This window comes from Chanodichthys erythropterus, chromosome 19 (genome assembly GCF_024489055.1).
Source record: "Chanodichthys erythropterus isolate Z2021 chromosome 19, ASM2448905v1, whole genome shotgun sequence".
Classification (NCBI taxonomy): Eukaryota; Metazoa; Chordata; class Actinopteri; order Cypriniformes; family Xenocyprididae; genus Chanodichthys; species Chanodichthys erythropterus.
In genome coordinates, this window is record NC_090239.1 from 1,981,860 (window position 1) to 1,993,863 (window position 12,004).

Consider the following 12,004-nt stretch of genomic DNA (forward strand, 5'->3'; position numbering starts at 1 on the left):
TTGATCACAGGAATAAATTATTTTCTACAATATATTCACATAGAAAACAGATATTTTTAATCGTAAAAATATTTCACAGTTTTACTGTATTTTTTATCAAATAAACACAGCCTTGGTGAGCAGAAGAAACTTCTTTCGAACATTTTAAAAAGTGCTAATGCACGTGTGTCCCTCAGGTGTCCAGTACACAAAATACGGCTGTCGTAGGAAAAGCGACGCGCGTTTGGTTCACAGGAACTTCTGCGACATCGGTAAAAAGCCCAAACCCATCCGGAAACGCTGCAACACCAACAACTGCAGCCAGCCAACGTGAGTCCCGCACCAGCACGCAGAATCATCTTCATCTTGAATGCAATGTAACTGAGGTGTGTGTGTGTGTGTGTGTGTGTGTGTGTGTGTGTGTGTGTGTATGTGTGTGTGTAGGTGGGTGCTGGAGGAGTGGGGTCCGTGCAGTAAGTCCTGTGGAAAGCTGGGATATCAGTCTCGTGTGGTCCAGTGCATGCAACCCCTTGTGAACGGCACCAACAAACCCGTACACACCAAATACTGCAGCGAGGAGCGTCCCGAGACACGGAGAGCTTGTAACACGAGCGCCTGCCCATCCCAATGGAGGACCGGAGCCTGGTCACAGGTGATGCTTTAGTAAAGGGCTCCTATTACGCTTTTTTCCATGTTTATCTGTCTTTTGTGTGAAATGTTGATGTTTGAGCATGAAAAAGTTCTCCAATGTCACTCCAGTGGGAGTTCTTCTCTATATCAGTGTTTTTGTTTCTGAACTCCCTGAAACGCCTCCATTGTAGTATTTATATAGTATTTATAATTGAGTCATTGAGATATTTTTACAAAAATGTATTACTTTCCTGAACACCCCACAATATCAATGACATATTTAACTTCCAAACAAACATATTTTCCCATCTCAGGCATCAAATCCCTGTTATTGTTGGTCATTATTTTAAGTTATGGACACTATGAGAACTCTCTGAATATTATTATAAAATGTTTTTGTGATAAAAATCAACATTCGCCTATTAATCAGATGTCCCTCACACTAATTCAGTAATTGCAAATATAAAAGTTACATAAAATCTCACACTTTTGGTACTAAAGCCTGAAATGGACACTTTTTGTGACAGAAACCTCATCATTTCTGATCAAAGGCTTCAGAATTTGAGCTAAAATCAGTTTTCTTATGATTTCTCTGAACATTTCACACAGAGTTCAGCTTAATTAAAATGACTTTTTCATAAACTTAAAAATGTAAAAATGTAGGTGTGACGTGGTTGTGATTTTTTGCCCAAATTGGCCTCTGCTCTAAATCTAGTGAATAAATGGAGAGCACATGGCATGCATGATATTAAAAAATCATGAATAATGTTGATCATTTTCACAATTTCACAACATAATTTAGTTATAAATATTAAAGAAGGTGCTAACTCGCTCACAATGTTGTTCAGAAGACTTCTATGATGTCACTTCCTATTAATGATGTCACATAAGCATCAGTGCATTACGGTTTGTGTAACAGGGTTGAGGAGTTACCGAGGTACAGAACTAAATCATGTGATTTTAATGAATAATCATGAATTTACAGATAGATATTTATGGGAATGGCAAAATGAATGCACTTTTTTCACATTTTATTATTCATATCCCAAGAATACCTTCATAGAAGGCCTTGAGGGACACGACAAAATAGGTGGTGACGACTGAAAAAAACTAAATAATTTCTAATACGAAGATAAAATGTATGTCATGTTTTTAAACATTACTAAAATAGAGATTTCAATTAATGCAAAAAGCTTTTCAAAATATATTTTGGATAAAATACACTGAAAAAGGTCAGAGGGACTCAAATCGTACTGGTTTTGTGGAATGACTCAATAGAAAGTTCCCATTTATTGTAAACACTGTATAATCTGGAGTCTGCGGACGAGCTTGTGATGTTTAATGATGTGGAAACCACAGTGCAATCGAGTTGTTCTCCACTGTGGTTCGTTTTCACGCTTGAAATCCTCGATTTTCTTGTGACTTTGTGAAACTGCAGCGTGTGGAAGATGACATCATGCTTAAGGTTTAAGGGCAGGAGGACGGGAGTTCATTAGATGAAGCAAACGGCTGAAAGATTACACACACATATTATAATATTGTTATGATCAGCCCACATTTACCTGAACGTAAACCCAGATTTCCTCAGACTTTCAGCTGAGTGATTAGTGAATCTCCTGTGAATGTGATTGTGTGTCTCCTCCAGTGTTCGGTGAGCTGCGGTGAAGGGATCCGGCAGCGGCAGGTCATCTGCAGACCGTCTGACAGCGGTGGCGGCCCGTGTGATGCAGACAAACCCCAATCTGTCTCCATCTGCAAGCTTCCTCCCTGCGCAGGTGAAACCAGTGTGAAGGATGTTATTGTACTGACCGTCTCATGAGGCTTTAATGAGAGTGAGCAGCTCGAGATCGAACCTTCTGAAGCAGCGTTCAGCTTCGAGTCTCATTTCTTAATAATTCAGAGGAGATTTACAGCTTTTGATATCCATTTTCCTTTCATTGAATGGAGAAGAGCATCAGCTGAACTCACCTTTGAACTAGGGTAAACTTTTGAACTTAGGGTAAATAATTTTTGGCAAATTTGGCAATATGCACACACATTCAAATGCATTTTCACTATCTGAAAAGTAGGTCTTCAAAAACATTAAAAAGCTTTATTAACGTTGCATTTCAGCTTGTGCTACTATATTTCATTTGAAACTCACATGTAAAAATGACAAAACCAAATTCAGATGCAACTGGAAAATAGTGAAACCATGTCTTGGTGTTTAAAAAAAGAAAACAATCTTTAACATTGTTTCTTTCTTGGAAGTCAATGATTGTAGCATGAGTGAAAAGCAACAAAACTTGCTTACATAAACCTGAAACACAGGCAAAAAGGCTATTTATACTGCCTGCTATTAATGAACAGTACTGCAGATATACAGAAAAAATCGATCCCCTATTTGTGATTTTTGCATAACACATATTTTTTGGTATTTGATTAATTTAATTTACAAAATGTGCATTTAAAATGGCCAAAAACTTTTGGATGTACAATGAATTTTTTATTAATTTAATTTTTATGTATTTCCTAGTCTAAAACGAACTCACAATGGAGCCTTGACAGCATGTGACCGAACATGTGCTCATGTCTCCTTCAGGTCCTTGTTGCCAAAAATGTCAAGCATGTGGCATGTAGATTTTAATGGCTGAAGGGGATGTCATATGATAATACTAAAATGTCATTTTTATTTTTTTTTATGATTGAATATTATTATTTTTATCTAGTTGGAGTACGTTTTACAAGAAAATACTATTTCAGTCTTTTCATTTCAACATTTTACATTTAATTCAGTGTGTTAATTGGCATTTCCTTGTAACTGTTTATGAAATTTATGAGTGAAATTTGTTTCAAACTAAATCCAACACCAGTTTCTTTACAATGCTTTACAATGTTTTTTCTTTTGTAAGGAAATTCAGATGTTGGCTCAGTTTATATTTGTTTACAAACTAATTTTAGTGATTTATCAGAATCCTTTAGATCAGCAGGCATAAATTCAGTCCAAACGTTTGTTAGACACTGACCGAACTGTACAGTGACAGGAAATGTGCTTTTTTGTGTGTGTTTTTTTTCCCAGGAGAGCCGTCTTTACCCAGTCCAACTAAAGATTTACTGGAGAATTTCACCACTGAGGAGGAGAAGCTGCCGGAAAACACTCTGGATAAAATCTCTAGTAAGTGTCTCGTCAACACAGACGCTGACGGATCGATGATCAGGCCAGTGATCCACTTCAGGGTTTATTCACTGCCCGGATCAGCCGGTTCATGTTTCAGTGTTCTGTGTGGATGGACTAAAAGTTCAGGGTTGTTTTTGAAAGAGTTTCTTCTGCTCACCAAAGCTGCATTTATTTGATCAAAAATACAGTAAAATTGTGAAATATTATTACGATTTAAAATAGCTGTTTTCTATGTGAATATATAGTAAAATATAATTTATTTCTGTGATCAAAGCTGAATATTCAGCATCATTACTCCAGTCTTCAGTGTCACATGATCCTAATATGATGATTTGACATTTATGATTATTATCAATGTTGAACACAGTTCATGTTTTTGTGAAAACTGTTTTTGGGTCATTCTACAGAAACGTCCACATTTCTGTCCCTAGACTTTACAGACATATTACACTTGAAAAACACTTTAGGATTATAATTTCTTTATATTTTAATATGAAACAATATGTTATTTGAACAATTAAGCCTTCTTGAGCCATAAATGTGGCAATATTGTTTTTTTAATTAATTATTATAATTCCAAGCGCCACAGAAGCACTCGTCCCCACAGTCATGTGCAGAGGGAAAGTGCTTTATTTTAGGCTCAGAAACAGGTTTTTCTACCATTTCAAATACAATAATGTTATTATCAAATATATTATGTAAATGACGTAAAATAAAAACAAATGCCGAAAAAAATATTATAAAATACATAATGAATGTAGTGGTCCCCTGGTGTTGTGTCACTGGTGTTACCTTTAACAAAAATCTCTTATTTTGAAAGAAAAAAAAATCACACTGATGACATCACTTGACTTTCTTCTTCCTGTTTCCTGAACATCAATAAAGAAAGGCCAATGGAAAGTCATCTATCTCTTTTCAGTTATCAGAAATTTTAAAAATTAGAAAATCATATGAAGCTTTTAGTTGAAGTCACTAGTGTGAACTACTTTATTGTTAGGGAATTTAAAAAAAACTAGAATACAAATGGATTAAATTACTTGATTTAGTGAATATATCATGATTGACAACATGTGGGTTGACACCTTGCAGCAGCCATTTTGTAAAATGCATTTTTCATGAATAATGTCACTGGTTCCCATTCAGTCGGTCACGTTCGATGTACGTCTCCGTTCCCTCCTTCAGGGATGAGGGTTACCTATGTAACCGAGACGTTACCCGTTTATAGATAAACTTTATTTAAAGATATTCATTTAGTTCTTTTGCATAAAATGGCACTAAGATTACATGATTCTAACTTTTCTTTCTCATTGTTAATCCTCCTTTGGGCAGATATGGCTAAATTAAGGGTATTTGGCTAAATTCAATGAAGCGACTTTACAGACAGCGTATTTTACAGACAGTTTTAAAATGTTGTTTATGATCTTTTTCTGACTGCTTTCACTAAGTGTCAATGATAGTCTTTTATTGTACACCAAATGTAAAAATTTAGTCCAGTCTACTTAATTATAGCTGAAGAATAAGGATCTTTGGTCCTATGTATATGTCACTGGAGATTCATTGTGTCACTGGTGTTACTGTTTTTTGTCTGTCACATTAAATAAAATGTGTCATATGTGACATGATAATAATTTTATATCCACTGAATTGCTTTTTTTATAACTGTTTTTCAAATATTTTCATTGTTATAGCAAATACATGGTTGCACAATTGAATTAACATCATTCAATCACACTTTTAACTAACCTGATTAAAATAAAAAAACACAATCTCCTTATTTTTTGCATTATCATTATTTTTGTGTAACTCTGACTACATGTGCTGAAAAAAAAATTGAAATAATATTTCATAAAAATGTTTAAAAATGCCAGAGAAGTAAGTTAACACCAGTGACAAAAAAGGGTACATGCAGTCTTTAAATAAATGTACAAAAAAATAAATAAATCATTAAGCTGTCATTTATGTGTATTCATAAAGTCAAAATGTAATATAATAATGTGGTCTAAGTGTAAATGTTAAAAAAAGAAATACATTTTAAGACATTTTGTCATACCAAAAGTGGACGTTTCTGTAGAATGACCCTTTTCAAGATTCTTTGATGAATAGAAAGTTCAAAAGAACAGCATTTATTTAAAATAGAATCTTTTGTAACATTATAAATGTCACTTTTGATCAATTTAATGCATGCTTGCTGAATAAAAGTGGTGTGTGTTCATATACCATTTTTTGTATTGTACTCCAAATAATACTTAAAACAGTAATGTTGTGTATATTACTTAGAAAAAGAGTGCCAATGCTAAAAATGTTACTTTTCTAGATTAATACCACTAGAAATTAGAATTTAAAAATCAAAACAAATAAATAAAAAACAGATTTGCATGATGCACATGCATGGATATTTAAATTCATATATATCAAGAGGCTGTATTGTATTTTTATAATTCACGCTGTATGATTCTATTGTATTTTATGTAGGGATGCATGATATATCTGCCACCGTATCGGTATATTTTGTTATCATTATCGTCCAGATGAGAAAATTTGGCCAATATATTAAATCCATGGATTATTTTGTTTTTGTAATCAGGCTCTCAAAAATTATATAAAAATTTGGATTTAGATTTATCGGGTAATGTATCGGTAATCAAATATATAGAATTATCGGTTATCGGTCAAAACTTTGATATCACTGCATCCCTAATTTTATGATTCAAATATTTATGGTGCATGTCCAAAAGCATCTTTTTTCCATCCTCTCTCCCTCCAGATGAGCCTTGTCTGGGTGATAAGTCGATCTTCTGTCAGATGGAGGTTCTGGCGCGGTACTGCTCCATCCCGGGATATCATAAGCTGTGCTGCGAGTCCTGTAACAGGAAGTTGGGTTTCAGTACTGTTTCTCCAGATCTGCATCCTCCCTTCTCTTGGCTTCCAGATTTCACCTTCCCACCTCTGCTTCCAACGAGTCCCGATCCGTCAGAGCAGACGTCTGTGTCGCTGTCTACAGCGGCCGCGCTCGTCCACACCACTACAGCCAGCGGCGAGAGCCCGCGGCCCACTCACTCCAGCCCTAAAGCGGACACGAGCACTTCCTTCCCACTCCAGAGCCGAACGGAGTCCGTCACCTCACCTCTACCTCCAGGGCCGAGCGTTCCCGCCACACGCCCGCCCGTCCAGCGACCCAGCAGGGAACCAGACAGACTCCAGAACCACAACGCCACTTTGGACTCCTCCCGGAGGAAAAGGAACTCGCCGGTCACATGATCGTCAATGAATCAGACAGTCAGCAGTTATTGGTTACCTCAGAATGAACCGACATCAACCACAAGTCCGCTGCACTTCCCACAATCCTCTGCTTTACATGTGGAAACGGAAGGAAATGATGAAAGGTGCTGTTATTTAAACCGTCAGTGACTTCCAGACGAATCCGAGTCGTTTGGTGTCCTCAGAACTACTAGAATCCGCCGCTCGCGTCTTCATGTCCGGTCTTCCGTGTGTTTGTGGCTGTAGTACGTCATGTAGTTCATAGCAGTGTTATTTTGAGTCTAGCTATGTACGTTTGCTTTGTAACACTGATGTAGTTTTGCAATTGACCTCTGAGCAATATATTTATACAGCATTTATTAATCATTGTCAAATTGCTTATGTTTAAAGTTGCATTAATGAACTAATGTTGAGATTAATAAATGCTGTAGAAGTGTTGTTCAATGTTACCTTACTGGTTTATCAATGCATATGGTTTCATGTACTATTTTTAAGTCTATAGTATACACTACCAGTCAAAAGTTTGGAAACATTACTATTTTTAATAAGTCTCTTATGCTCATTAAGGCTGCATTTATTTCATAATAAATACAGAAAAATCATTAATATTGTGAAATATTATTACAATTTAAAATTATGGTTTTCTATTTTAATATACTTTAAAATATAATTTATTCCTGTGGTCAAAGCTGAATTTTCAGCATCATTACTCCAGTCTTCAGTGTCACATGACCCTTCAGAAATCATTCTGATATGCTGATTTATTATCAATGTTGGAAACAGTTGTGCGGCTTAATATTATTTTATAACCTGTGATACTTTTTCAGGATTCTTTAATGAATAAAAAGTTAAAAGCATTTATTTAAAATAGAAATCTTTTGTAACAATATACACTACCGTTCAAAAGTTTGGGGTCAGTCATTTGGGTTTTTTTGAAAGAAATTAATACTTTTATTCAGCACGGATGTGTTAAATTGATAAAAAGTGAGAGTAAAGATTTATATTGTTAGAAAAGATTTCTATTTTAAATAAATGCTGATATTTTTTAACTTTTTATTCATTAAAGAATCCTGAAAAAGTATCACGGGTTATAAAATAATATTAAGCAGCACAACTGTTTCCAACATTGATATCAAATCATCATGTCAGAATGATTTCTGAAGGGTCATGTGACACTGAAGACTGGAGTAATGATGCTGAAAATTCAGCTTTGCATCACAGAAATAAATTATATTTTAAAGCATATTAAAATACAAAACCATAATTTTAAATTGTAATAATATTTCACAATATTAATGTTTTTTCTGTATTTATTATGAAATAAATGCAGCCTTAATGAGCATAAAAGACTTCATTCAAAAACATTAAAAATAGTAATGTTTCCAAACTTTAGACTGGTAGTGTATACTGAGGAGAATGCAGTATGCTTACAACAGTGTTGTTATTTTTTAACTTAAACTTATTTTTTGAGTAATTAAAATAATGCTGAAATAAAATCAAACAAATATTAGATTAAATATTTTAACTTAAAATTATTATAAAACAAGTTGAAATACTAAAATTACTAAAACTGAAATAAAAATAAATTAGAGCTATATAGAAATATAAAAATGGCAAATGCACGTTAAAATGACTAAAATTGACATTAAAATGAAAGTTAATGTAAAATATTATACTATAATAGTATATACAATAATACTAAAACAAAACTGGCTTTTATTCTATTCTGTGCATTTGATTTGTACTTTAATCATCATTTTGAGAAGCTGAACTACACAAACTACTGAAGTGTTACAAAGCGAGTGTACTTGTCGTTCTAGACGTTTCTCTGGTGCTCCTGTACTTCAGCCATCAGATGCTGACAAACGCATCTAAACCAATGTGACGTCACTCACCTGTGAAACAACACCTACCACCTCTAATGCATGACCTGCCGTTTGTGTGTTTTGATTTTGTTTTTGTTTTTTTGAGCTCGCTTTGAAACCGTTGTGATGTTTTCAGGTGGTTTTGTATATATTGTACATAGTTGCAGGTTTGAGGACGGATGCGAGGGCGTCCAGAGCTCACGATGACGTCTCTCTCATGTGGTTTCACCTAATTTCTGTATTGTATAGTACTTGTATATACGTGAATGAGAGCTTTAAGTGTATTTATTAAATTTTTAAATTGTAGGATGATGAAATACATGAAAATATACACATTGAGAAGAAATGTGGCGTTTTGATTTGTTCTTGTTCATTTTCAGATTTTGTCACTTGTTTGTGCATTAAAGGTATGCTATGTAACTTTTTTCTGTTTAAAATGAACACAGTTCAAATAATGAGTCATCAGTGCTTCTTCCAAAACATTTTTGTCTAACCCAGCTTCACTATGGTAGGCCACGTATAGTTCATTGAAAAGCGTTATCTATTGCGAAGGATCATATAGAGAGCCGAAGCACCACCAAAACAATGTTCTTCTGCAAAATGCATGGGCCAAAAGTTACATAGTGTACCTTTAAGTGAAGAAAAAAAACACTGAATAAATATCAGGTTCGCAGTGTATAATATGATATGAAACAACCCTCAGTGCTGATATGAGATTTGTATTTCATTTCCCTTCAGCAATCAATGACTAAATTAAAACGTGCATCTATAGCGTACATTACACTTAAGACGACTATGAAAACAGCTTTTAAATGTTTATTAACAGAGCATTTGTCTGTGAATCATGTTTTAATGATGCAGCTGATCTGAACCTGTTTAGATTATGACAGCTGGAGGGAAGAAATGGAAAAAGTCAGAATGCACATGGATGCTTTGCAAATCAATCTCCATCCCTGCAGAAACTGAAGTCATTGCATAGCCTTGCATAAGTGTAATATAGATCATTTATGCATTGATTTTGATGTTTTTAAGTGCATCTGTAATCTCAGCCAGCAGCAGAGCTCAGAGAATTTAGTTAATCATTTCTAACCATAACATATTGACTGTAATGTTTAGAAAACGTTTTCTGTTTAGCCGCTGCAAACAGGCAGTTTTAACATTTTGTACATTTTAAAGGGGTGGTTGATTATGATTTGACTTTTTTAACTTTAGTTAGTGTGTAATGTTGCTGTTTGATCATAAACAACATCTGCAAAGTTACGACGCTCAAAGTTCAATGCAAAGGGAGATATTTTCTTTTACAGAATGCCGTCATTTTACGTCGAACTGCTTCACAAACGAGGGTCAATTCAACACAAAAGATGAACATGACGGCACATGCTAGTGGATGAGTTGATCAACTCCACAGCAACTACATCAATTTATCCACTAACCATTCAGAAACGTCTAAAAGTTGTAACTTCTTCCTGAGTCTCTCCATCAGTGTCGACTCCGGTTTGAACAATGTAAGGCTGAACCTCTTCTGGAAAGGGGGCGGGGCAGCAGCTAATTTGCATTTCAAGGGACACACACAAAAACGGCGTGTTTTTGCTCACACCCAAATAGGGGCAAATTTGAAAAGCTATAATAAATGATCTGTGGGGGATTTTGAGCTTCACAGACACATTCTGGAGACACCAGAGACATATATTAGATCTTGTGAAAGGGGCATAATAGGTCCCCTTTAAAACTTTAATGCGATGTGAGATAGCAAAGACTATAGAATAACACAAGACGTGTCACTCCTATTGTTTTGAATAGGAGAAAGTAAAACGCGCAATTTGGCGGAATAAGTCCCGCCTTCTAAATAAGAGCCAATCGCCAACTGGTAAAGTCATTGCGTCACTTCAGCGGCCGTTAGAATCACCGGTTTCTATAGAAACAGTCAGACGCGCGCCTCCACAGAGACTCGCATTTATTAGGTCTGCGCATTAGCTTGATCCAGCCTGAAAAATACAATTTTTTTCGTCATGATTCGAGCGTTTAGAAACTAAATTTATGAGCCGGTTGTTGTTAGATTTCATTGGTGATTTCAAATATGAAATTTAATCGTAAGGTTGGTGAACAGTTTTGGAGAATTTGATGTTCCCCCATTCAAACAGATTGCATGATGCCCAGGATGCCCGAGAGACGTTTCAAAGATGGCCGCCGAGTGAAATGACTTGTCTTAAAGGGACTTTGGAGATAGTCACACATATTTATTAAAGTAAATAAAAATAAAGCCATTTTAAAATGTTATTAAATAGTGCCCCTAAAAGCGCTGCATATTTGACAGACATGATCGCAATTTTGTGAAAAAGAATTGCATGATTTTTTTTTCTCAACATGTTGTAAGAGAGTTTAATGACAGGAGACTAAATGATGACTATCTTGCAAACTATTGCTTTTAGTTGCACTAAAAAATAAAGTGCTAAGAGTGTTTGATAAGTTCAGGCATCATTGTATTGTGGATTTGAGGCATATCTAAAGTCTTTTCAGTGTGGTGAATAGAGTCATTGTCCTCTGCTGATGTCGTCGAGTCATTCTGCTGCTCTAAAGGCCATTCTGCTGATTTTCAGAGACTATTATAGATAAACGTTCACTCATGAGATTTTCTCTTTATGAGACGCCACTCGCCTCTCCAACATGCCATTTGTTCTTTTGAAGTGTCGAATCCACAGTGAATTCATGCTGGGTCTGTCAAATTGATGATGTGAGATTATCATCCATCTGCATGCTGTCACAGATGTGCGAGTGCTGCCTGATAACAGGTCATCTGGAAGTCTCCCAGGTGAAGGTTAAAGGAATAGTTCACCTAAAATGATTCACCCTCCACCCTAAAATGATGCTGCTGTTTTCCGCTTCTTCCACTTTTTCAGAAACAATAATACAGTGAAAAATATTTTTATTGTCACTTTATATGGTCAAATAATTTTCACAAGTAGTCGATTTTCTACTTCGATAACTTCCACGTACAGTTTGTCTGCTTGTAATCAAACTATAAAAGCATGATCTGAGGTGTATGTTGCATGTCTGTGTTCCTATTTCGTTGTCTGCCGTCTTCAGTGTTGATGCCTGACAGAAGCTTCAGTGTCTT

General features: G+C 35.3%; 1 protein-coding gene across 1 annotated transcript in view; it reads left to right on the top strand.

Annotated features, from left to right (window-relative positions):
* The window catches only part of LOC137007887 (A disintegrin and metalloproteinase with thrombospondin motifs 14), a 101,506-nt gene extending 94,294 nt beyond the window's left edge, over positions 1 to 7,212 (top strand). The window contains exons 18-22 of the mRNA XM_067369585.1: positions 177 to 309; positions 424 to 631; positions 2,255 to 2,384; positions 3,668 to 3,763; positions 6,531 to 7,212. Coding sequence (XP_067225686.1) covers positions 177 to 309; positions 424 to 631; positions 2,255 to 2,384; positions 3,668 to 3,763; positions 6,531 to 7,024 — 1,061 coding nt within the window. The 3' untranslated portion in view covers positions 7,025 to 7,212. The remainder of the gene's footprint in view (positions 1 to 176; positions 310 to 423; positions 632 to 2,254; positions 2,385 to 3,667; positions 3,764 to 6,530) is intronic.
* The last annotated feature ends 4,792 nt before the right edge of the window (positions 7,213 to 12,004 follow it).